The sequence below is a fragment of the Oncorhynchus mykiss genome, chromosome 26 (genome assembly GCF_013265735.2).
Source record: "Oncorhynchus mykiss isolate Arlee chromosome 26, USDA_OmykA_1.1, whole genome shotgun sequence".
In the NCBI taxonomy this organism is placed as follows: domain Eukaryota; kingdom Metazoa; phylum Chordata; class Actinopteri; order Salmoniformes; family Salmonidae; genus Oncorhynchus; species Oncorhynchus mykiss.
The window spans coordinates 17,843,329-17,870,515 of NC_048590.1; the positions used below are offsets into that span (position 1 = coordinate 17,843,329).

Sequence of the window (27,187 nt, forward strand, 5' to 3'; positions counted from 1 at the left end):
CTCTGCCATTGTCCTGGACCCCACTGGTTCCCCTAACGCAGAGAGCCATATGTGTGAGAACCTGGTGAAGCACATCAGGTATGGTCAAGCCAGTGGTGTAAAAATACTTAAGTAGTTTTTTGGGGTATCTGTACTTTACTGTTTATTTTGTTTTTACCAGTTTTACTTTACTACATTCCTAAAGATATGTTATTTTTACTCCATACATTTTCCCTGACACCGAAAGTACTTGTTACATTTTGAATGCTTAGATGACAGAAAAATGAGTCCTCTTCACTGTTGATGTTGAGACTGGTGTTTTGTGGCTACTATTTAATAAAGCTGCCAGTTGAGGACTTGTGAGGCATCTTTCTCAAACTAGACACACTAATGTACTTGTCCTCTTGCTCAGTGGTGTACCGGGGCCCCCCACTCTTTCTATTCTGGTTAGAGGCCGTTTGTGCTGTTCTGTGACGGGAGTAGTAGTGTTGTAAGAGATCTTCAGTTTTTAGGCAATTTCTCGCATGGAATAGCCTTCATTTCTCAGAACAAGAAAAGACCGATGAGTTTCAGAAGAAAGTTATTTGTTTCTGGCCATTTTGAGCCTGTTATCTAACCCGCAAATGTCGACGCTCCAGGTACTCAACTAGTCTAAAGAAGGCCTGTTTTATTGCTGCTTTAATCAGAACAACAGTTTTCAGCTGTGCTAACATAATTCCAAATGGGTTTTCTGATAATGGCACTATGTACGCCTATTTAGATGTTCCATAATAAATCTGCTGTTTCCAGCAACAAAAGTAATTTACAACATTAACAATGTCTACACTGTTTCTGATCAATTTGATGTTATTTTAATAGACAAAAGCTCTTTTTCTTTCAAAAACAAGCACTTTTCTAAGTCACACCAAACTTTTGAACGGTAGTGTAACTCTTTATTCAAATAACTTATCGACAAGGGATACCCACACAAGGTGGATATAGTGAGAACCCACTGAGTGAAGTTAGTATATAACCCAGAAGCGATCTCAGCATAGGTGCAACCTCCGATGCCGTACAATGGTTCCAAACACTAACCCCACACATCCTGTGCCATACCAATAACTTGTTTTGTGGAGTACTAAGAACTTAGGACATATGTTGTTAATTTGTTTTCTCTCCCTTTGTTTTCTCTCCCCCTAGGAGGAGGTGACTGGTGCACACACTGTGGAGACAAGTGATTGGTTCCCCATTACTCAAGCCACACATGGTTTGCAATAAAGACACAGTTCACATATGGAAACAATGTTTCCTTCTTACCTCCTTTGCCATATTCCTTGCTGATATTCTGCATAGCAAAGAGGACATGTGAAAGACAAGCAAGCCTGACTTCTCCCCTCTCTGGGCCCCAGGTGACTGAGGCCCATATGAGGGAGGCAGTGCAGCTGCCAACACCAGAGTCGGAAAGGAGACATTCTAATGACGAGTTCAACAGTTCAATCATAAAAGCATATTCTCATAAACATCTTAATTATCTATGTTACTTAGCTATTTCTGATTTCTCCACCCCAGTACTTTTCCACCACTGAGTACATCTATTGTATAGTCAGGCAAAAATATTATTTGACCATTTCTCCAATATCTGGCATGTTGACCTGTCAATGTTGAGACTACTTTTACATTTATGGTCCGGTTGCATATTGACTCAATTAGCCTATGTGTTCATGTTATGAATGTTGTATGCTATGAAGAGAATTATGAAGCATTATTGATTTCTGTTCAGGCATGCCGTTTTCAATCTTGAGCAGCCATTCATGTGTTATGCAGGTGTATGAATGTTGGAAGTATAACAGGGAGGAGAGAATGTCATGGCCTATGTAAAAACTATGTTTTCCTCCCCAAACAGATACTGGTTTGAGGAACGAACCCGCAGAACTGGGACAGAATCTGTGTTCAGCAATGTTCCCTGGCAGGCGACAACGATACCGCAAAGCGACGTCTACAATTGTGGCGTTTATGTGCTGCTGGTGAGTTCATATGCTAATTAGTTCCCAGGATAATTCAGTAGGCAAATCTGTTATGTTAGAAATCTGTGGGTAGCCTTTAATGGTAGGACACCCACAACTGGGTCAATAGCAAATGCACCCAATGTTCACATGAAGAGATCTTTGAGGGTTTAGCCAAAGTCATTCCATTGAAAGGATTAGATTAGCATAACAAATTAGTATACATTTCACACCTGTCATGTGCACGCCTAAGAAAATGGTCTGGAACAGGAAGGGACCCATGTGTATGTGTTCAAGAAGAAAACATTTTTTTCTGTTGCTAACCGATGTCCTATGGTGTCCACTAATGAATATGACCCAGGTCAATAGGGAACTTGGTTGCTATGTGACAAACTCTAAATGAAATGTTGGTGTAATATCATCAAATCAGTGGAGCTTCAACATCACCAGTGTGCTGCCTTGTTTTCATGATTACAGCCAAGAAACAAAGGTTTTCCAAAGTGTAAGAATATCACAATGAATCAAATTATTACTATTGTTAACATGACAAGGCAGGTGGAGGCCTGCTTTCACATCTTATATTTCCCAATGGCCCTATAGATGGTAGACATATTTTTCCCATTGTCTGTCCTTTATTCTAGAACTTCAGGTGCCGACCGAGGTGGCTGCCTCGCTTCGCGTTCCTAGGAAACTCTGCAGTATTTTTTTGTTATTTCTTACATTGTTACCCCAGGAAATCTTAGGTTTTATTACATACAGACGAGAGGAACTATTGGATATAAGAGCACCGTCAACTCACCAGGAATACGACTTCCCTGACGCGGATCCTCTGTTTGGTCCATCACCCAGGACAATGGATCGGATCCCAGCCGGCAACCCAAAACAAAGGCGCCGCAGACAGATCGTCTTCTGGTCAGGCTCCGTAGATGGGGACACCGCTCCTGAGCATACGACTCGCCAATGTCCAGTCTTTTGACAAGGTAGATGAAATCCGAGCAAGGGTTGCCTTCCAGAGACATCAGACACTAACTTTCTTTGTTTCATGGAAACGTGGCTCACTCGAGATACGCTATCTGAGTCGGTACAGGCACCTGGTTTCTTCACGCATCGCACCGGCAGAAACAAGCATCCTTCTGGTAAGATGGGTGGGGGTGTATGTCTTATGATTAACGAGACGTGGTGCGATCATAACAACATACAGGAACTCAAGCCCTTTTGCTCACTTGACTTAGAATTCCTTTCAATCAAATCCCGACCGCATTATCTACCAAGAGAATTCTCTTCGATTTATAATCACAGCCGTATATATTCTCCCCCCCCCCCCCCCCCCCCCAAGCAGAAACATTGACGGCCCTGAAATAGCTTTATTTGACTATGTAAACTGGAAACCACCAGGTGTTCTGGGACCTAAAATCGCGATTCACCACAGCTCCGATCTGGTTCATCCGGACCCTTCCCGTCAGTTTGTGGTGGAGGCTTCTGATGTTGGAGTGGGGGCTGTTCTGTCGCAAAGTTCTGCCCTGGACTGGGAGTTGCATCCCTGGCCGCCTTCTCCCACCACCTCAACGCCACAGAGGAATTATGATGTGTGGAATCGGGAGCTTCTAGCGGTGAAGATGGCAATGGAGGCACAGGCTTGAAGGGGCAGAGCATCCGTTCATTGTGTGGACGGACCACACAAATCTGGAGTATCTCCGCACCGCCAATTGCCTCAACTCCAGGCAAGCGAGATGGGCGCTGTTTACCCAGTTCAACTTTTCCCTCTCCTACTGGCTGGGGTCCAAGAACGTCAAGTCGGATGCTTTGTCTCACCGCTATAAACCTGCGGCTACCACCCCGGAACCTGAGACGATCCTTCCTACCTCGTGCCTGGCGATAGCACTGAGGTCTGTGAGGCGCAGCGGTCCAGCAGTCCTAGCCGAAACTTGGGGGAGGGGGATCAGATAACCGGATGTTCGTGCCTAACGCTGTCCGCTCAGTGGTCCTGGAGTGGGCCAATTCCTCCAGGCTAGCCTGTCACAATCACCGTCGTTGCTCCCACATATCCTTGGATTTTGTCACGGTCTCCCCCATGTCTGAGGGAAACACTGCCATCCTGGCTGTGGTCAACTGGTTTTCCAAAGCCGCCCACTTCATTCCTCTCCCCAAACTACCCTCGGCCAGGGAGACGTGCTACACCATGGGCTGGGCCATTTTTAAAATTTTTTAATTAGATTTTATTTCACCTTTATTTAACCAGGTAAGCTAGTTGAGAACAAGTTCTCATTTGCAACTGCGACCTGGCCAAGATAAAGCGTAGCAATTCGACACATACAACAACAGTTACACATGGAATAAACAAAACATAGTCAATAACACAGTAGAACAAAAGAAAACAAAGTCTATATACAGTGAGTGCAAATGAGGTAAGTTAAGAAATAAATAGACCATGGTGGCGAAGTAATTACAATATAGCAATTAAACACTGGAATGGTAAATCGGCAGAAGATGAATGTGCAGGTAGAGATACTGGGGTGCAAAGGAGCTAAATAAATAAATACCAGTATGGGGATGAGGTAGGTAGATAGATGGGCTGTTTACAGGTGCAGTGATCTGTAAGCTCTTCTGACAGCTGGTGCTTAAAGCTAGTGAGGGAGATGCGAGTCTCCAGCTTCAGAGATTTTTGCAATTCGTTCCAGTCATGGGCAGGAGAGAACTGGAAGGAAAGACGACCAAAGGAGGAATTGGCTTTGGGGGTGACCAGTGAGATATACCTGCTGGAGCGCGTGCTACGAGTGTGTGCTGCTATGGTGACCAGTGAGATGAGATAAGGCGGGGCTTTACCTAGCAGAGACTTGTAGATAAGCCAGTGGAGCCAGTGTAGCCAGTGGATTTGGCGACGAGTATGAAGCGAGGGCCAACCAACGAGAGCGTACAGGTCGCGATGGTGGGTAGTGTATGGGGCTTTGACAAAACGGATGGCACTGTGAGAGACTACATCCAGTTTGTTGAGTAGTATTGAAGGCTATTTTATAGATAACATCACCGAAGTCTAGGATCGGTAGGATGGTCAGTTTTACGAGGGTATGTTTGGCAGCATGAGTGAAGGATGCTTTGTTGCGATATAGGAAGCCAATTCTAGATTTTAATTTTGGATTGGAGATGCTTAATGTGAGTCTGGAAGGAGAGTTTACAGTCTAACCAGACACCCAGGTATTTGTAGTTGTCCATGTTGTCCACGTAAGTCAGAGCCGTCCAGAGTAGTGATGCTGGACGGGCGAGCAGGTGCGGGCAGTGATCGATTGAATAGCATGCATTTAGTTTTACTTGCGTTTAAGAGCAGTTGGAGGCCACGGAAGGAGAGTTGTATGGCATTGAAGCTTGTCTGAAGGTTAGTTAACACAGTGTCCAAGGAGGGGCCAGAAGTATACAGAATGGTGTCGTCTGCATGGAGGTGGATCAGAGAATCACCAGCAGCAAGAGCAACATCATTGATGTATACAAAAGAGTTGGCCCGAGAATTGAACCCTGTGGCACAGCCATAGAGACTGTCAGAGGTCCGGACAACAGTCCCTCAGAGTTCAGTGTGTCAAATCGATCAGAGAAGTAGTTGGTAAACCAGGCGAGGCAATCATTTGAGAAACCAAGGCTGTCGAGTCTGCCAACAAGAATGTTGTGATTGACAGAGTCAAAAGCCTTGGCCAGGTCGATGACTACGGCTGCACAGTAATGTCTCTTATCGATGGCGGTTATGATGTCGTTTAGAACCTTGAGCGTGGCTGAGGTGCACAGTAATGTCTCTTATCGATGGCGGTTATGATGTCGTTTAGAACCTTGAGCGTGGCTGAGGTGCACAGTAATGTCTCTTATCGATGGCGGTTATGATGTCGTTTAGAACCTTGAGCGTGGCTGTGGTGCACCCATGACCAGCTCTGAAACCAGATTGCATAGCGGAGAAGGTATGGTGGGATTCTAAATGGTCAGTAATCTGTTAACTTGGCTTTCGAAGACCTTAGAAAGACAGGGTAGGATAGATATGGGTCTAGAGTGTCACCCCCTTTGAAGAGGGGGATGACCGCAGCAGCTTTCCAATCTTTGGGAATCTCAGACGATACGAAAGAGGTTGAACAGGCTAGTAATAGGGGTTGCAACAATTTTGGCAGATAATTTTAGAGCGGGTCCAGATTGTCTAGCCCGGCTGATTTGTAGGGGTCCAGATTTTGCCGCTCTTTCAGAACATCAGCTATCTGGATTTGGGTAAAAGATAAATGGTGGGGGCTTTGGCGGGTTGCTGTGGAGGGTGCCGGGCAGTTGACCGGGGTAGGGGTAGCCAAGTGGAAAGCATGGCCAGCCGTAGAGAAATGCTTATTGAAATTCTCAATTATAGTGGATTTATCGGTGGTGACAGTGTTTCCTAGCCTCAGAGCAGTGGGCAGCTGGGAGGAGGTGCTCTTATTCTCAGTGGACTTTACAGTGTCCCAGAACTCTTGAGTTAATACTACAGGATGCACATTTATATTTGAAAAAGCTTGCCTTAGCTTTTCTAACTGCCTGTGTATATTTGTTCCTAACTTCCCTGAAAGTTGCATATCACGGGGGCTATTCGATGCTAATGCAGAACGCCACAGGATGTTTTTGTGCTGGTCAAGGGCAGACAGGTCTGGAGTGAACCAAGGACTATATCTATTCCTAGTTCTAAATTTGAGGGGCATGTTTATTTAAGATGGTGAGGAAGGCACTTTTAAAGAATAGCCAGGCACCATCTACTGACGGGATGAGGTCAATGTCATTCCAGGATACCCCGGCCACGCCGATTTAGAAAGGCCTGCTTGCAGAAGTGTTTCAGGGAGTGTTTGACAGTGATGAGGGGTGGTCGTTTGGTCGCAGACCCATTACGGATGCAGGCAATGAGGCAGTGATCGCTGAGATCTTGATTGAAAACAGCAGAGGTGTATTTGGAGGGCGAATTAGTTAGAATGACATCTGAGGGTGCCTGTGTTTACTAATTTGGGGTTGTACCTGGTAGGTTCATTGATAATTTGTGTGAGATTGAGGGCATCAAGCTTAGTTTGTAGGATGGCCGGGGTGTTAAGCATGTCCCAGTTTAGGTCACCTAGTAGCACGAGCTCAGATGATAGATGGGGGGGGCAATCAATTCACATATGGTATCGAGGGCACAGCTGGGGCCAGAGGGAGGTCTATAGCAAGCGGTAACAGTGAGAGACTTGTTTCTGGAAAGGTGAATTTTTAGAAGTAGAAGCTCAAATTGTTTGGGTACAGACTTAGCCTGCAGAGTTCTGCATTACTATCTGTCTTTGCAGTAGATTGCAACACCGCCCCCTTTGGCAGTTCTATCTTGGCGGAAAACGTTATAGTTAGGAATGGAAATGTCAAGGTTTTTGGTGGTTAAAACAAACTTAGGGAGTAGGCTTCTAATGTTAACATGCATTAAACCAAGTATTTTACGTTTACAGAAGTCAACAAATGAGAGCACCTGTGTGGTGGGAGTGGAGCTAGGCACTGCAGGACCTGGATTAACCTCCACATCACCAGAGGAGAAGTAGGATAAGGGTACGGCTAAAGACTATACGAACTGGCCGTCTAGCACGTTCAGAACAGAGAGTAAAAGGAGCAGGTTTCTGGGCACGATAGCATAGATTCAAGGCATAGTGTACAGACAAAGGTAAGGTAGGATGTGAGTACATTGGAGGTAAACCTAGGCATTGAGTAATGAAGAGAGAAATATAGTCTCTCCGGATCCATGGACTGCCCGTGGACATGGTATTCGACCGGGGGCCTCAGTTCTCATCCCGAGTCTGGAGGGCATTCTGCGCCCTCGTTTGGTCGTTGGCCAGCCTGTCCTCTGGGTTCCACCCCCAGTCCAATGGCCAGTTGGAGCGAGCCAACCAGGATCTAGAGACTACTCTGCGCTGCCTGGTCTCCGCCAACCCTACCACCTGGAGCCAGCAGCTGGTGTGGGTTCGAGTATGCCCACAACACCCTACCCTGCTCTGCCATGGGCCTATTTCCGTTCGAGTGTTCACTGGGGTATCAGCCTCCGCTCTTCCCCGAGCAGGAGGAAGAGGTCGGCATACCTACTGCTGAGATGTTTGTCCGCCGCTGTCGTCTAACCCGGAGTAGAGTCTAACCCGGAGTAGAGTCTAATCCATGTCTCACAGCTCTTGGTCTCTTGTTTCTGACCTCTGCCTACCCAGAACCCGAGCCTGCCTGCCGTCTGGTACCGTAGCCCCACCTCTGGTTACTGACCCCTGCTTGCCTTGTACTGTTTATTCAAATCAAATTGTATTAGTCACGTGCTGAATACAGTGAAATGCTTCCTTATGAGCCCCTAAACAACTGTGCAGTTACAAAAAATACAGACGAGATAAAAGTAACAAGTAATTAAAGAGCAGCAGTAAAAAAATATATATATACACTGCTCAAAAAAATGAAGGGAACACTAACACATCCTAGATCTGAATGAAATATTCTTATTAAATACTTTTTTCTTTACATAGTTGAATGTGCTGACAACAAAATCACACAAATTATCAATGGAAATCAAATTTTTTGAGTCACACAAAATTAAAGTTTAAAACCACACTACAGGCTGATCCAACTTTGATGTAATGTCCTTAAAACAAGTCAAAATGAGGCTCAGTAGTGTGCGTGGCCTCCACGTGCCTGTATGACCTCCCTACAACGCCTGGGCATGCTCCTGATGAGGTGGCGGATGGTGTCCCGAGAGATCTCCTCCCAGACCTGGACTAAAGCATCCGCCAACTCCTGGACAGTCTGTGGTGCAACGTGACGTTGGTGGATGGAGCGAGACATGATGTCCCAGATGTGCTCAATTGGATTCAGGTCTGGGGAACGGGCGGGCCAGTCCATAGCATCAATGCCTTCCTCTTGCAGGAACTGCTGACACACTCCAGCCACATGAGGTCTAGCATTGTCTTGAATTAGGAGGAACCCAGGGCCAACCGCACCAGCATATGGTCTGACAAGGGGTCTGAGGCTCTCATCTCGGTACCTAATGGCAGTCAGGCTACCTCTGGCGAGCACATGGAGGGCTGTGCGGCCCCCCAAAGAAATGCCACCCCACACCATGACTGACCCACCGCCAAACCGGTCATGCTGGAGGATGTTGCAGGCAGCAGAACGTTCTCCACAGCGGGCCCTCGTACCACCCTCATGGAGTCTGTTTCTGACCGTTTGAGCAGACACATGCACATTTGTCGCCTGCTGGAGGTAATTTTGCAGGGCTCTGGCAGTGCTCCTCCTGCTCCTCCTTGCACAAAGGCGGAGGTAGCGGTCCTGCTGCTGAGTTGTTGCCCTCCTACGGCCTCCTCCACGTCTCTTGATGTACTGGCCTGTCTCCTGGTAGCACCTCCATGCTCTGGACACTATGCTGACAGACACAGCAAACCTTCTTGCCACATCTCGCATTGATGTGCCATCCTGGATGAGCTGCACTACCTGAGCCACTTGTGTGGGTTTTAGACTCCGTCTCATGCTACCACTAGAGTGAAAGCACCGCCAGCATTCAAAAGTGACCAAAACATCAGCCAGGAAGCATAGGAACTGAGAAGTGGTCTGTGGTCCCCACCTGCAGAACCACTCCTTTATTGGGGGTGTCTTGCTAAATGCCTATAATTTCCACCTGTTGTGTATTCCATTTGCACAACAGCATGTGACATTTATTGTCAATCAGTGTTGCTTCCTAAGTGTACAGTTTGATTTCACAGAAGTGTGATTGACTTGGAGTTACATTGTGTTGTTTAAGTGTTCCCTTTATTTTTTTGAGCAGTGTGTATATTATATTTTATATATATATATATATACAGGGGGTATATACCGGTTAAGTATGGTAAGATTTGCCAAGTGTAGGGCAAGGGAGAGCTTTGTACGCGTCTCTGTGTGTAGATAAAAGGTGGTCTAGAATTTGTTTCCCTCTAGTTGCGCATTTTTAACATGCTGATAGAATTTAGGTAAAACTGATTTAAGTGTCCTTTTTTGTAATGTTAATAGTATATTTGACATCCTGAGTTTTTAGATACTTTTACTTGTAGGTTATTTTTTTTATATAGTAAAATGTAATTAAAGTAACAGTACCCTGATAATGTCATATTGCAATACTGAACTGTGTAGATGGGTTATGGTTGAGCTGGCATAAGCAAATGATAGTGGATTTTAGCGAACTTATGTTTTGTTTTCAGTTGTCTGACTGAAGAACCTCTAGGGTCTTAGAGAAATGCACATGCTAGTTTTAATTTGGAATTTAAATGACCTATTTTTTTTATTTTGAGTAACAATTGGCAGGAAGCCAACATAGCTACAGTAGGTATTTTCCTTTCTGCAACTTCTACAGAGAACATTAACCATTTTATATTGATGGAAAAAGGAATTTGCACACAGTTGGTGTTTACCATCAGTGACATTAAAAAGCCTTAATTACCATAATGGTATAAAGTCATTGACTCTTCATTGTATTGAAAGACTGTGCTAAATGTCTTGGGTATGATAGGATAGTATAACTTATCCCGACTGTATTAGTCTCAACTTACCATTTCTGAATTTAACTATATGGTTTAAAAAATATTTGGTACAAGGTGACTTTGTCAATATTTACAGTGCTTCAGAAAGTATTTGGACCCCTTGACATGTTCAACATTTTGTTATGTTACAGCCTTCTACAATTGATTACATTGGTTTTCTCATCAGTCTACACACAATAGCGAACAATGTCAAAGTATAAACAGATTTAGTGTAAGGGCACAAGGCGAGACCCAGATGCAGACACGGGAGGCAGATGGTTTGAGTTTTGATATTTATTAAACAAGCCAAAAGGGCTAGGCAAGAGAATGGTTGTGGACAGGCAAAAGGTCAACCAGTTCGGAGTCCAGGAGGTACAGAGTAGCAGGCAGGCAGAATGGTCAGGCAGGTGGGGTAAGGAGTCCAGGAAACGGGCAAGGGTAAAAAAAAATTTAAAAAATGGGAGGACTAGCAAAAGAGAATCGAAGCAGGAGTAAGGTGGAAAGGCCTTTTTATGCTCTCTTCGAGCAAAGCAACACTGAAGTGAGCATGAAGCTGTTCCGGACAAATGTGTGATCATGCTCTCCATAGCCGACGTGCGCAACCCCATAAATCTTTGGAGGGAGTTGAAAGTCCGTGTTGCCCAGCAACAGCCCCAAAACATCACTGCTCTAGAGGAGATCTGCATGGAGGAATGGGCCAAAATACCAGCAACATTGTGTGAAAACCTTGTGAAGACTTACAGAAAACGTTTGACCTCTATCATTGCCAACAAAGGGTATATAATAAACTATTGAGAAACTTTTGTTATTGACCAAATATTTATTTTCCACCATAATTTGCAAATAAATTCATTAAAAATCCTACAATGTGATTTTCTGGATTTTTTTTTTTCTCATTTTGTCTGTCATAGTTGAAGTGTACCTATGATGACAATTACAGGCCTCATCTTTTTAAGTAGGAGAACTTGCACAATTGGTGGCTGACTAAATACTTTTTTGCCCCACTGTACTAGGCGGTGTCAGAGAAAGGGCGACGACTCCAGTCACCTTGTAACATATCACAACACTATTGAAATGACACATCAGATTATGTGATGGTGTAACTAACTTTAATTTGGATTTGATACAAACCTTCTCTGCAAATGGCTACTTTTACCTAGGGGCATGCTTTGTAGACCAAAGGGGTTCCGATACCTGGTCCCCCATGGGAAAAAAACCCACATGTTATGATAGCTTAGAAACAGTAGTAGGCAAATTAAGGGAAAAAGGTACAATAATAAGATGATGGTATAACATTTCTGGCGTTCTATTTGCTGGTCATTGGAAACGCGTACCTTTTGAATTTCGTCCCCCATTCCTAAACATCCATCCTATAGTGTAGGTTTTGAAGATTCATAATCTATGCTTGTAGTCATCAGAAGTTTGAGGAATGGTTGAACCAAGAAGTGCAAGCCCCCACACCATTCCCCAACCTCTGTCTTTGTGTGCATTTTCAAGTAGCCCTTAACCACTACTCTACCAGACAGAGTCAAAATGTTATGGTGGTTGATCCCCAAAGTGAGGGTTTGAGAGTTCAAATCCCAGAGGAACAGTTAATGGGGTAACTTTTTTTTCTTGTCTTTGTGGGCCTGAAAGAGCAAATGAGGTATGTAGGGGGACAGAGGCTAGTTCCCATCAAATAGCAAGAATGACGTGACGGCTTGTTTCGAATGTACTTTAAATAGAGTTGTGATAATATATTATGCTGAGGAGTAACAATACAAACATTCTCTGAAAAAGACAACTTTTACCTGGGGGCATGCTTTGTAGACCATTCAAAGGTGTTCTTAACCTTAGTCCCCCTGAAGAAACCCACATGTTACTTTAAGATAGTTTAGAAATAGCTGTAGTAGTTATGGTGGTGAATTCCCAAAGGAGAGGTTGTGAATCAAATCAAATGTATTTATATAGTCCTCCGTACATCAGCTGATATCTCAAAGTGCTGTACAGAAACCCAGCCTAAAACCCCAAACAGCAAGCAATGCAGGTGTATAAGCATGGTGGCTGGGAAAAACTCCCTAGAAAGGCTAAAACCTAGGAAGAAACCTAGAGAGGAACCAGGCTATGTGGGGTGTCCAGTCCTCTTCTGGCTGTGCCGGGTGGAGATTATAACAGAACATGGCCAAGATGTTCAAATTCATAAATGACCAGCATGGTCAAATAATAATAATCACAGGCAGAACAGTTGAAACTGGAGCAGCAGCACGGCCAGGTGGACTGGGGACAGCAAGGAGTCATCGTGCCAGGTAGTCCTGAGGCATGGTCCTAGGGCTCAGGTACTCAGAGAGAAAGAAAGAGAGAATTAGAGAGAGCATACTTAAATTCACACAGGACACTGGATAGGACAGGATAAGTACTCCAGATATAACAAACTGACCCTAGCCCCCCGACACACAAACTACTGCAGCATAAATACTGGAGGCTGAGACGGGAGGGGTCAGGAGACACTGTGGCCCTATCCGATGATACCCCCGGACAGGGCCAAACAGGAAGGATATAACCCCACCCACTTTGCCAATGCACAGCCCCCACACCACTAGAGGGATATCTTCAACCACCAACTTACCATCCTGAGACAAGGCTGAGTATAGCCCACAAAGATCTCCACCACAGCACAACCCAAGGGGGGGCGCCAACCCAGACAGGAAGATCACATCAGTGACTCAAACCCACTCAAGTGACGCACCCCTCCTAGGGACGGCATGAAAGAGCACCAGTAAGCCAGTGAATCAGCCCCTGTAATAGGGTTAGAGGCAGAGAATCCCAGTGGAAAGAGGGGAACCGGCCAGGCAGAGACAGCAAGGGTGGTTCGTTGCTCCAACCTCCAAGCCTGGACACAAAGGTCCTGAGACAGGAGAGTTGTTTCAGTGGAATATGGGAACAGGCTATCATCACTGAAGTCAGTTTTCAATAAGTTCAGAAGAAGACCCCGATCTTCCGGTGTTGAGGTAAGCCTTGTAAAAATGTACATTTAGTTACTTTATGTACATAGTCATCTTGTCAAAGACTAGATTCGTATTTGCTTGATCGATGGTGATTCCGTACACCCCCTGAATTATAGGTTCCTGTTATATGGCATACAGGAGTGTATACAGTGGCAAGAAAAAGTATGTGAACCCTTTGGAATTACCTGGAGTTCTACATAAAATCAAACTTGATGACCAATTTATCAGGTATGAAGGTAAGACCCAGATCCAGACACGTAATTAACAATGGTTTAATCATCCAACAGGAGCAGGCAATAGACAGGTCAAGGCAGGCAGGGGTCAGTAACCAGAGGTGGGGCAACTGTACCGGACGGCAGGCAGGCTCAGGGTAGGCAGAGGTCAATAATCCAGAGGTGGGGCAAAGGTACAGGTCGGCAGGCAGGGTCAGGACAGGCAGGGGTCAAAACCAGGAGGGCGAGAAAAAGAGAGCCTGGGAAAAGCAGGAGCTGAGAACAAAACGCTGTTTGACTTGACAAACTGGCAACAGACAAACAGAACACAGGTATAAACGCACAGGTTGATAATGAGGGAGATGGGCGACAATCACAAAGACCGGTGTGACAGATCTGATCTTCATCTAAGTCACAACAATAGACAAACATTAGTGTGCTTAAACTAATAGAACACAAATGATTGTATATTTATTGTCTACATTGAATACATCATTTAAACATTCACAGTGTAGGTTGGAAAAAGTATGTGAACCTCTAGGCTAGGGGTCTCCATCCCCCTCCAGGTGTCGCCCATTTCCCTCATTATCAACCTGTGTATTTATACCTGTGTTCTCTGTTTGTCTGTTGACAGTTTGTCAAGTCAACGAATCTCGTCTTATTGATTGGACTCCAGGTTAGCGGACTCCAATTAGCTTTTGGAGAAGTCATTAACCTAGGGGTTGAAAGAAATGTTATATCTGTCCATTATAGGAACACCTGTAATTACAAAAGTACAATGATTCATGTTTTGCTTAATCTTGAGGTTAAGAATCAGTGGTAGACACTTTGTAAGTCCATGAAGAGGTCAACTGTAATATGCCTGTGAACTATACTTTCAGTTCCTGTTTATTTGACCTTTTATTTAACTAGGCAAGTCAGTTAAGAACAAATTCTTATTTACAATGACGGCCTAAGAACAGCGGGTTAACTGCCTTGTTCAGGGGCAGAACAACAGATTTTTACCTTTCCAGCTCGGGATTCGATCTTGCATTCTTTCAGTTACTGGCCTGATGCTCTAACCACTAGGCTCCCTGCTGTCTCCTGTTGATACTATGTTCCAGTCTTACATCTGCTAGCACATGATAGCAATAGAAGGAAGAAGGATTGGGAAACTAACTGCAACATCTTTGAAACTAACTGCAACATCTAACATCTTTGTATTAGAAACTATTAATTATGAGCTTATATGGTATTAAAGTTAAGGGACATCACCCTGGGAGGGGTGAACCTCAGTAGGGGATAAAAAGGGGAAAGACCATGTTTTGAACTGAGTGTGTTACTTGCAAATTACTGTAAGTGTATACTCCGGGTTGCAATCCGGCTTGAGATCCTTATTAAACAAACTAACCTCTGATCAAAGAAGTTTCCTGTCATCTCTTGTATGAACTTAGGGCAGAAATCCCTTCGAGTTCACATACTTTTCCCAACCTACATTGTGAATGTTTAAATTATGTATTCAATATAGACAAGAAAAATACAATAATTTGGTGGGGCGGAGCTAGCATGTTGGAGTGAACGGCTGTGTGTGAGAGGCTCCTGCAACTTTTTTGCGAAATAATCTAATTTAACCTACTTTATGGCACTTTTTACAACAAACGTTTCTTTCTAATACAAAATTGTAACTTTTTATATGAAAATGCTGAGTAATAAGCGACCAAAGGACAATAAATCCACAGCGGAGGCCTACTCCCCACTAAACAACGAGACATGGCGGAAGGCACATGCAACAACGTGACACTTACAGAACTTACCCGGGCTTTGGGGGAGCTACGTGTTGCTATAGCTGAGAATCTTAAGGCCACTATTGCTGAACTGGACACCAAAATCGAGAGCATCATTTGAACGGTCGCTTCGCATGGCCAGAGTATTGTGGACCTTGAGAAAGCTTCTGAATTCAACGCTGGTAGGATCGACGAGTTAGAGAAGCTATGCATGTCATTGCAGGATAGTGTGCAGAGGCATTTTGTGAAAGTGGTGGACCTGGAGGGCCGATCCAAACATAATAACCTTTGCGTTGTTGGTCTGGCAGAGGGGGTGGAGGCGGGCTCACGCCCCACCGACTTCTTCGCCAAGCTATTGAAGGATGCAATGGGATTGGATGTTTTGGCTTCGGATCCCCAGCTGGACCGTGCACATCGCTCCCTTGTCCCAGTGCCTGGACCGGGCCAACGTCTTCGCCCAGTAATCATCTGTTGTCACAGTTTCAAGACCAAGGATCTTATCCTGCGTGAAGCTCGAATGAGGGGCAACCTGTCACATAAAGGGCACCCATTCCGTGTCTATGAGGATTATGCGCCCGATGTGGCAAAGCATCGCGCCGACTACAGAGATATCATGACCAAACTCTACAAACTCCATCTTTGCCCAGCCTTACTCTTCTTCCCTACAAGACTAAGAATTACCCCGCCTTCCGGTGAGAAGATTTGGCTCTCCTCGGTTTTAGACGCAGAGAAGTTTATCTGGGAATATACGCCAATCCCCCGTACAGGTTAGAGTGCCTTATCATTGTGTGTTAGGGTCTGCTCATGGACTCGAATCCATACTATAATACGGTTTCACCCATTATGGTAAACGGGCTCAACAAGGGCTACCGAACATGTAAGACGCTGAGCCGACCAATGGATGGCGGTCAGAGCTCTCATTTAACGTTAAATTCACTTTCATCCCGGCTGTGCTCAGAGCGATGCATATTTTTACTTCCAGGTTTGATCACTGACACCTTCGAATGGATATACTTATATTCCCCCATTTTTGTTTTGTTTCGTTATTTATTTGACAATCCTTACATTATTCTTATTACCATACAATTTATTTATTGCTTACAGGGGACTGGGGGTGAGTTGGGCAGAACGCAGACACCTGTTTAGCAAGTTGATGTTTTGTGCCGTTCTGCATATGTCTAGCCGTGGGCCACTCTCCCGACTAGATTCCCACCAGCCCTCTGTAGTGCTTGTGTCTGTGTAGGTGTGCGTACATATAATTACTAGAATTCCTGGAGTGGCCTAGCCAGTCTCCAGATCTCAACCCCATAGAAAATCTTTGGAGGGAGTTGAAAGTCTGTGTTGCCCAGCAACAGCCCCAAAACATCACTGCTCTAGAGGAGATCTGCATGGAGGAATGGGCCAAAATACCAGCAACAGTGTGTGAAAACCTTGTCAAGACTTACAGAAAACGTTTGACCTCTGTCATTGCCAACAAAGGGTATATAACAAAGTATTGAGATAAACTTTTGTTATTGACCAAATACTTATTTTCCACCATAATTTGCAAATAAATTCATTAAAAATCCTACAATGTGATTTTCTGGATTTTTTTTTCTCATTTTGTCTGTCATAGTTGAAGTGTACCTATGATGAAAATTACAGGCCTCACTCATCTTTTTAAGTGGGAGAACTTGCACAATTGGTGGCTGACTAAATACTTTTTTGCCCCACTGTATAGTCAGTGCAGGAGAGTTGGTGCAAAAAAGTGTGTGTGTGAGTTGGGTTTCTAAGTATGTGCGAGTAGAGTCCAGTGTTTTCATAGAGTCAGTGCAAGAGAGTTAGTGCAAAAAAGGGACAATGCAGTGATGTACTGGGCCGAACTCACCACCCTCTTGCACTTTAAGGTTGGGTGCGTTGTAGTTGCCGTACCAAGCGGTGATGCAACCAGTCAAGATGCTTTCAATGGTGTAGCTGTAGAACTTCTTTAAGGATCTGAGGGCCCATGCCAAATATTTTCACCCTCCTGGGGGGGAAGAGGTGCTGTCATGCTGTCTTCACAACTGTGTGGACCATGTTAATTTCTTAGTGATGTAGATGCAGAGGAACTTGAAGCTCTCGACCTGCTACACTACAGCCCCATCGATGTGGATGACTTCGTGCTTGCCCCTCCGTTTCCTGTAGTCCATGATGTCTTGCTGACGTTGTTGTTCTGGCACCACACAGCCAGGTCTCTGACTTCCTCCCTATAGGCTGCCTCTGTATAGTGTTGCTTCCGGCCCTCTCCTCGCTCCTACCTGGGCTTGAACCAGGGACCCTCTGCACACATTGACAACAGTCACCCTCAAAGCATGGTTACCTATCACTCCACAAAAGCCCCTGCCCTTGCAGAGCAAGGGAAACAATTACTTCAAGGTCTCAGAGCGAGTGACATCACTATTTGAAATGCCACTACCGCTCACCGCTAACTAGCTAGCCATTTCACACCGGTTACACCTCATCGCCGTCGGTGATCAGTCCTACCACTGTGGTGTCATCAGCAAAAATGTATTATGGTGTTGGAGTCGTGTGTAGCCACACAGTCGTGGGTGAACAGGGAGTACAGGAGGGTACTAAGCATAGATCCCTGTGTTGATGGTCCGCATGGCAGATGTGTTCTTGCCTACCCTCACCTCCTGGGGGCAACCCCTCAGGAAGTCCAGGATCCAGTTGCAGAGGGAGGTGTTCAGTCCCAGGGTCCTGAGCTTGGTGATGAACTTGAAAGGGACTATGGTGTTGAATGTTGAGCTGTAGCCAAAGAACAGCATACTTACATACAGTAGGTATTCCTTTTGTCCAGGTGGGTGAAGGAAGTGCGTAGTGCAATAGAGTTTGCGTCGTCTGTGGATATTTTGGGGCGGTATAATTGTAGTGGATCCAGGGCTCATATCAACACCATCATCCCAGACAGGATGATGGTGTTGATGTGAGCCATGACCATGCTTTCAAAGCATTTCATGGCTATAGATGTGAGTGCTAAAGGGATAATAGCTATTTAGGCAGGTTAACTTGGTGTTCTTGGGCACGGGGACTCTTGAGTAGGAGTCCTGGTAGTCCGTTTGGCACTGCGGCCCTGCAAATGTTAACCTGAATCCTGTCGACGAATGTTTTGTTTTCTCAGGCCCTTAAGCCTGTGTAGGGCTGTGATGTGGACTATGACTGAAGGAGTGGGATGCTTTTTAAAATGTATTGTATATGATGTGTTACCTCCCGATTCCCGCAATGGAGGGAAGGGGCGGCAATACACCGTATCGGTGGTAGTCTGCCGATAAACCTCAAAGAAAGGTATATAAGCGACTACCAAGAAGAAGAAAAAGAGAAAAGATGGCGTCGCTGAATGACAGATCAGTTTGGGATGAGGTGGAGGTTTGTTCCTTGAATTAACTGATTTGAATGTGTTCATCAATTTATTATGATTAAAACATCTATTATTTGAATATGATCGTCACGATGAAGTTAACATGTATCCAATAAACTAAAGAGCTGATCCTTATATCAGCTAGCATAGCTACAAGCTAACGTTAGCTAGCCTGTTAAATTGATGGGAGAGTGACACAGGAAACTTTTCTTAACGTTAGCTTGGTTACATAAAACACACGTTTGGCTTGGTGTTTAGCCTGTTAAGGTAGTTCGCTAGTTATCGACTTTTTGGTCACTTAACTTTGTTAGCTGATAACTAACGTTACACACACACAGATTCGTAAACCTATCTGCAAGTTGTTAGCTAACGTTAGCCTGGCTATTTTCCTTGTCTTATTAGCCGCTAGCTAGTTTGGATAGTTAGCTTATAGCTAGGTATCGTGATTACTGTATAACGTTACCGTTAACGGTAGTAGTAAGATAGCTACGTTGTATCAAAATTACAATTTTGTTTGTCAACAATAGGATGGGATCGGCAAAGAAGTCCTCAACATGTCCCCTGAAGAGATCGTTCAGCGGACACGTCTTCTGGACAATGAAATAAAGGTAACGTTAGATAGCTAACTACTAATTTTAGCTGTTATTGGTGTAATAGATGGCCCTCACTATTCTTTATTTTCTTCAGCTACTTACCTGTTATGTCTCCCATATACTTGACCGTTCCGTTTTTGAAATGACGATATGAATAAGTTGTGCCTAGGTCTATACATTCAATTGGACTCTTATGTTGTAGATCATGAAGAGTGAGGTATTGAGGGTAACCCATGAGCTGCAGGCCATGAAGGACAAGATCAAAGAAAACACAGAGAAGATCAAAGTGAACAAGACCCTGCCATACCTGGTCTCCAATGTCATTGAGGTAGGAGAAATGAAGAAATATGTACACTTTTGTCTCAATGTCACATTGTTTTATTGTATTGAACAGTTTAGTAAAGCTCAATTATTGTGGAGCTCACTTTTGTGATGGGTGTTTATGACCATACAACAGTCATCACAGGTTAAGTTTCAGATGTCTTAAAACTCTTGCAGCTTCTGGATGTGGACCCAAATGACCAGGAGGAGGATGGAGCAAATATAGATCTAGATTCCCAGAGGAAGGGCAAATGTGCTGTCATCAAAACATCTACAAGACAGGTAAGTAGTAACTAGGAGTATGTCCAATCCAGTGTTTTCTTCAGCAGTCATTTAGCTGTGGCGCTGCGCGACGGCCAAATCGTTGCCGCCATGCCAACAAAATATGGAACATGAAAAAACTATTTATTCCAAGGCGCACTTTGAAGATGCTGGAACAGTCCACATGTACTTTTCCTCTGCAAACAAAACAAGTAATTCATAGAAATGTCTGACACCCACATAATAGTTTATCTATTTACCTTGTTTTGTGTTCTATGTGAGATGAATAATCCTCTTGAGGCGCATTCAAGTTACCAGTCCCAAAATTGAATATAGGCTATATTTATTTAGTAGGCTACTCACAAACTTTTACCAGCCGCACCACTTTATATGTCCTGCTTCTGGTCTACTGAACTAATGCCTGAATTAATGTAATAATTACATTTTTTACCTTTATTTTACTTGGCAAGTCGGTTAAGAACAAATTCTTATTTTCAATGACGGCCTAGGAACAGTGGGTTAACTGCCTCGTTCGGGCAGAACGACAGATGTTTACCTTGTCAGCTCGGGGATTCAATCTTGCAACCTTTTGGTTACTAGTCCAACGCTCTAACCTACCTGCCGCCCATAATGAACTGAATTATCTAAATCAAATAGGCCTACCTGCTTGCCACAAGGGACGGTTCCCGGCTCCACACACTCAATGGGTGCATGGCTGGTAGCCTTATGTCTGTCTCGCCGCTCACCGAATGGAATTTGCAACACAACAAACTCCTGGGTTTTTAAAATGTGTATTATCTCGATTAAAAATGTTTCCGACCATCATGTAATTGTTCTGACCCGTAAGCCGACCCACGGGTTGAAAGACTATGGGCATCCGACCCAATGCAGGACTCTAATGATTAGCCCAATAGGGTAAATGCAGATAGGAAACCCAATGCTTCAGCCTATTTATTTCTAGCCACTATTCTTCATCAGTTGGGCTACAGACAATACCTGATAATATGCTATTAGCAATATGTAAAAAATAATTGTAAAAAATAATTTGACCAATATGTTATTTTATTCATTTCTGGAGGTTGAAATTATATTTTAGATGATGTCAGCGTAATTTTATTTGCATTCATTTTGGACAAAAATGTATTTTTTAAAATTCACTAGAACAAAATGAAATAAATCAGCCCCTCCGCTACATTTTCCCAGAGGAAATACTGGTCCGATCTACTTACAAGTTCAACTGCATTTTGATCAGTACCTTTCCTGTGTCATTCTTAGTAAATTTAAACAGTTATTAATAGGAGTTATTCAGCAGTTGTAGTTGACAGCGGTTGCCCCTTTTTGTGCTCTTGCAGGCATACTTCCTCCCGGTCATTGGCTTGGTGGATGCAGAGAAACTGAAGCCGGGAGACCTCGTGGTAAGCCCCTTTACCTTCACTTGAGTGTCCTTGAATAGCAGCTCCCTCTGCTCAACAAGCTAAGGATTTATTTTTTGGCCATGCTTGAGTGTCGCATTTTATTTTTCTCTTTCCCTGTGGTGATGATCAGGGGGTAAACAAGGACTCATACCTGATCCTGGAAACTCTGCCCGCGGAGTACGACTCCAGAGTCAAAGCCATGGAGGTGGACGAGCGCCCTGCTGAACAGTACAGTGACATTGGGGGATTAGACAAACAGATCAAGGAGGTCCGATATTATCATTTGTATCTTATCTCTTTAGAAACTCCTATATGAATGTTACTAAAACTGCAATTACGTGGTGCTATTCTTCTGACTTTCAGCTGGTGGAAGCAATTGTTCTACCCATGAACCACAAGGAGAAGTTTGAGAACCTGGGTATTCAGCCACCTAAGGGGGTTTTGATGTATGGCCCCCCAGGCACAGGGAAAACCCTACTGGCTAGGGCCTGTGCTGCCCAGACCAAGGTAAAACAAAACACTGACCTTCTGGCTTGCAGTTTAGCAAGGGGTTATTTGTTAGTGTGGGAGTGTCAACTCCTTTTCTGCTTTAGGTACAATTGTGTCGACAGGCAGAGGTTGATTTATTTACAGTTGAAGTCGGAAGTTTATATACACCTTAGCCAAATGCATTTAAACTCAGTTTTTCACAATTCGTGACATTTAATCCTAGTAAAATGTCCCTGTCTTAGGTCAGTTAGATCACCAATTTATTTTAATAATGTTAAATGTCAGAATAATAGTAGAGGGATTTATTTAAGCTTTTATTTCTTTCATCACATTCCTAGTGGGTCAGAAGTTTACATACCCTGAATTAGTATTTTGCAGCATTGCCTTTAAATTGTTTAACTTGGGTGAAATGTTTCGGGTAGCCTTCCACAAGCTTCCCACAATAAGTTGGTGAATGTTGGCCCATTACTCCTGACAGAGCTGGTGTAACTGAGTAGGGTTTGTAGGCCACCTTGCTCGCACACGCCTTTTCAGTTCTGCCCACAAATGTTCTATAGGATTGAGGTCAGGGCTTTGTGATGGCCACTCCAATACCTTGACTTTGTTGTCCTTAAGCCATTTTGCCACAACTTTGGAAGTAGGCTTGGGGTCATTGTCCATTTGGAAAACCCATTTGCGACCAAGCTTTAACTTCCTGACTGATGTCTTGAGATGTTGCTTCATTATATACACATTGTACTTCCTCATGATGCCATCTATTTTGTGAAGTGCACCAGTCCCTGCTGTAGCAAAGCACCCCTACAACATGATGCTGCCACCATCGTGCTTCACGGTTGGGGTGGTGTTCTTCGGCTTGCAAGCCTACCCCCTTTTTCCTACAAACATTAGGATGGTCATTATGGCCAAACAGTTCTATTTTTGTTTCATCAGACCAGAGGACATTTCTCCAAAAAGTACGACCTTTGTCCCCATAAGCAGTTGCAAACCGTAGTCTGTCTTTTTTATGGCAGTTTTGGAGCAGTGGCTTCTTCTTGCTGAGTGGCCTTTTAGGTTATGTCGATATAGGACTCGTTTAACTGTGGATATAGATACTTTTGTACCTGTTTCCACCAGCATCTTCACAAGGTCCTTTGCTGTTCTGGGATTGATTTGCACTTTTCACACCAAAGTACGTTCATCTCTAGGAGACAGAACGCGTCTCCTTCCTGAGCGGTATGATGGCTGCGTGGTCCCAAGGTGTTTATACTTGCGTACTATTGTTTGTACAGATGAATCTGGTACCTTCAGGCGTATGGAAATTGCTCCCAAGGATGAACTAGACTTGTGGAAGTCTACAAAAAAAAATCTGGGGTCTTGGCTGATTTCTTTTGATATTCCTATGATGTTAAGCAAAGAGGCACTGAGTTTGAAGGTAGGCCTTGAAATACATCTACAGGTACACCTCCAATTGACTCAAATTATGTCAATTAGCCTATCAGAAGCTTCTAAAACCATGACATCTCTTTCTGGGAATTTTCCAAGCTGTTTTTAAAGGCACAGTCAACTTAGTGTATGTAAACTTCTGACCCACTGGAATTGTGATTGAAATAATCTGTCTGTAAACAATTGTTGGAAAAATGTCTTGTGTCAGGACATATTCTTTGTGCATAACGGACTTTCCAAAACTGTAGTTTGTTAACAAGGAATTTGTGGAGTGGTTGAAAAAACGGTTTTAATGACTCCAACGTAAGTGTATGTAAACTTCCTGACTTCAACTGTACTTTTCATCCTTCTACAGGCCACATTCCTCAAGTTGGCTGGCCCACAGCTGGTCCAGATGTTTATTGGTGATGGTGCCAAGCTGGTCCGAGACGCCTTTAACCTAGCCAAGGAGAAGGCCCCCTCCATCATCTTCATAGACGAGCTGGACGCCATTGGAACCAAACGGTGAGTGGTGCAGTTAAATTGTATGAGTCCTACACTGTAAACCAGCTACTCACGAGAGGTTTCACAGTTGCTTTCCATAGCTGTTTAATAGCATCGACACACGCCTCTGATCCTTTTTTCATTTCTCCAGGTTTGACAGTGAGAAATCAGGTGACAGGGAGGTACAGAGAACTATGCTTGAGCTCCTCAACCAGCTGGACGGGTTCCAGTCCAAGATGCAAGTTAAGGTATTGCTCGGTTCTTTACATGTTTTTCTTAATCAGCTGTACTTGAGGTACCCAAGATACCTGGTACCTAAGGAGAAATGCCTGTTTCACTATGCTATGAGGAAGGCCCTATATTGTTAGCCTGGCTGATGCGACTCGCGTGACTCAGCGCAGGGAGAGCGGTGATGCACTGGTCTGGATAGGCCGTTGTAAATGCATTATTGATTGGTTCTCATCGCTGAATTTTTTTGTGTGCAGTGTGAACTCCAAAGGAACTCAGACCCCTCAAAAAAGCCCCCAAAGCGAACCAAACTGAGACCATCTCGAGAGGCAGTCTGACTTAAGTTGGAATTTTTAGGGAATTGTGAACACAATGCACCATTTCCCCTGCCATAACCCCTCACATGGGTGCCACAAAAGAGAGATGACGTGTTCTGTTTTTGGATATTGATTAGCGATTGTCATGGATACACAGACATTACAAAATGCCTGGAGTTTATACTGACACGATGTTCAGATATATTTTTTTTGCAATATGTGATCTTTAGACTAAAGGTCTTCACAGGTCTAACGGATCTGAAATTCTAACAGACCTGAAACCCAGAGCAGGTCTGTGTTCTAAATTTTGACTTTTGTCTTGGGTAAAATTGATTTACCGACCTTTTTGTTAATTTATTGTTTGTGTGATAACTGCATGAGCTTGTTATGTCAGCCAATTGCAACTCAATAAAAGTATAGCTTATGTCCAGCTGAAACTGGTTCCAGCTGCTCACCTCTGAGGAGAGTAATGGGAGCCTTGGACTAGGCTACTGTTCATTGCGAAGATGGAGTTATTTTTCATTGAAGGAAAATGAGAGGAGAAAGAGTATAGCTAAAAGAAGCTGACAAGGGGGTTGTCCTCAGGGACAAATTAATGTTGTTGTGGACAAAGATGAGAAGAACGTTGGCACGGCCAAATGGACTGTGTGCAACTCACTATTCAAGTTTGAAACAATTGTATACCTTTTCATTTATTTATTTTTAAATGTATTATTCATTGTTTAGTCACTAATAATTATTATACGTTTGTTATAGAATTAGCCTATTGCTGTCGTTTGGTAGGCCAACGGTAAGTAATCGCCTTTGTTGGTAATAGCTGCAATATAGGCCGAGCCTGTTAAACCTTTTTGAAGATTTCATTCTGTTGAGTCATTTTCATTCGAAAAATTAAATTCCAGCTGTAATGTATGCCGCAATAAAATAGAATTACCGGTACTCCTACTATGCTTTTCGCACTCAAACCATGAAAAGGATAAAGTGAAGTGCTACTTTAGGCTGAGTTTCATTAGCTGTTTATTTGATTGTGGGGTTTGAATAGTGAGAAGACCACACAGGGTACAAAGTCAATGCTAGTTAATAAAGGGGCAGATTGGGTGTACAATTTTTAATTACAGCGTTATTCAGTCTTTAGTTATTGTTATTCAATTTATTATGTTAATATTTAACTAAATCCAATCTAGCTTCCAAACTGTGAGGTAGGTATATTTAGCTGTACGATAACACGTTTTGTTGGAATGGCTGGTCCTGCACTTTGTGAAAACCCAGTGCATTGAGTGGAAGTTAGTTCCTTTCTAAACATAGCAATGTGAATGCAAAGAGGATTCGGGACCACAAAATAGGTGAAGTGAACTGGCAAAAGAGTCGGAGTCCTCATTCAAAAGCAAGGGCAGTGTGAATAAAAAAATGTTATTTTTGCTTTTACCACAGAGTTCACTTTCTAAAGAGGACTGAGAAGTTATTTTAAACACGCTCAAATGTTTTATTTTTTCCTGGGAGGTTGAGACCTCTCATTGTTTTGATTTGGTGATCGGGGGCTGTGTGTGGGTGTTTGAGTGAGAAAGACACAGAGGAGAAATTATCAGTAAAAAGCACAGCCCCCTTCATTATCAGCCACATCAAAAGTATTTCCAAACTGAGGTCAGGAGGACTTCGAGTTAGGTGTCAGCCAGACTACTGTACTTTATGCAGACACCTTGAATTTCTGATCCTCTTCTGCCAGGTTATCGCTGCCACTAACAGGGTGGATATCCTAGATCCCGCACTGCTGCGTTCTGGACGTCTGGACCGTAAGATTGAGTTCCCAATGCCCAATGAGGAAGCACGAGCCCGCATCATGCAGATTCACTCACGCAAGATGAACGTCAGGTTCGGACCAATCCACTATGCTTCATCCTACATTAGCCAAATTGATATGCAGGTTATGATTAAATGTACTGTCTAGCTCAAAGTTATACACAGGTTCCTCATGCATTATTCAGAATCTGATTTTTTTTTTTCTTTTCCCCACAGCCCTGATGTCAACTACGAGGAGCTGGCCAGGTGCACTGATGACTTCAACGGCGCCCAGTGCAAAGCAGCGTGTGTGGAGGCGGTGAGTCATACCTCTCACACTAAACATGCACAAATTTGTGAAAGAACAAACCAGCCCTATTAATTAAAGTACAGTTACGTTGTTTCCTTTCCCCCGGTGAAATACTGTTCAGTCACCTGTGTGTCAAGGTTTTGATTAAGACTTAATTTGCCCTTTTTTCTTAAACTATATCAATATATTTAGGAACGACAAGCACACACAAGGATTTTACTTTCTTTCCCCCAGGGTATGATCGCCCTTCGCAGGGGGGCAACTGAGCTCAATCATGAGGACTACATGGAAGGCATCTTGGAAGTACAAGCTAAAAAGAAGGCCAACCTGCAGTACTACGCCTAAGGCTCTTCAGGGGAAGTGTGTGTGATACTCTCCAGTTGTATCCAAAACATGAACCAATCTGTACAGCACTAATTGCCACTTCTCACTCTTTGGTGCGAGGCTGGAGACATGTTTTGGTTTATTATTGTACCAATGGTCCATGAAAGAATAAAAAAAGCTTTTTTCATTAATACATTTGCCCTTTGTCTAGATGGAAACAATTAACACGCTGTGGAAAAGACATCGCCACATTATTTCAGATGTTACCATTTACAAATATTATGAAAGGGGCATTTTGCCACAATATTGGGGCTGTTACCTGCGAGTACTTCCGATGGAGGGCCAATGTACTTCTGTGAAACTAATCGCCTATTGCCATTCTATTCGTGTTGCAAGTTGAGTCAATGTTTCAGGGGACTAGCTACACACTGGAGAATGA

General features: G+C 43.8%; 1 protein-coding gene across 5 annotated transcripts; it reads left to right on the forward strand.

The window, feature by feature from the left end:
- Positions 1–26,939, forward strand: LOC110506332 (26S proteasome regulatory subunit 6A-B). Of its 5 annotated transcripts, XM_021585882.2 has the most exons (14): positions 1–78; positions 1,159–1,164; positions 1,862–1,982; positions 19,340–19,420; positions 19,608–19,733; positions 19,904–20,008; positions 21,340–21,402; positions 21,533–21,670; positions 21,766–21,909; positions 23,669–23,817; positions 23,948–24,044; positions 26,062–26,207; positions 26,352–26,433; positions 26,659–26,939. In XM_021585882.2, the coding sequence occupies exons 1-14, from the start codon at positions 50–52 to the stop codon at positions 26,767–26,769; spliced, it is 1,398 nt and encodes a 465-aa protein (XP_021441557.2). In that variant the 5' UTR covers positions 1–49; the 3' UTR covers positions 26,770–26,939. The 5 variants fall into 5 exon arrangements, with proteins under 5 accessions (XP_021441557.2, XP_021441556.1, XP_036820472.1 ...); XM_036964577.1 differs by lacking the exons at positions 1–78; positions 1,159–1,164; positions 1,862–1,982 and adding exons at positions 18,123–18,233; positions 18,576–18,814; XM_036964576.1 differs by lacking the exons at positions 1–78; positions 1,159–1,164; positions 1,862–1,982 and adding exons at positions 18,124–18,233; positions 18,576–18,820.
- The last annotated feature ends 248 nt before the right edge of the window (positions 26,940–27,187 follow it).

Bases quoted from the DNA above. Each gene is read 5' to 3' on its own strand.
- LOC110506332 (XM_021585881.2), top strand. From the start codon at position 1,824: ATGGCCTATGTAAAAACTATGTTTTCCTCCCCAAACAGATACTGGTTT. The intron at 1,983-19,339 runs GTGAGTTCATAT...TGTCAACAATAG, and splicing joins GTGGCGTTTATGTGCTGCTG to GATGGGATCGGCAAAGAAGT. The intron at 21,671-21,765 runs GTCCGATATTAT...TCTGACTTTCAG, and splicing joins TAGACAAACAGATCAAGGAG to CTGGTGGAAGCAATTGTTCT.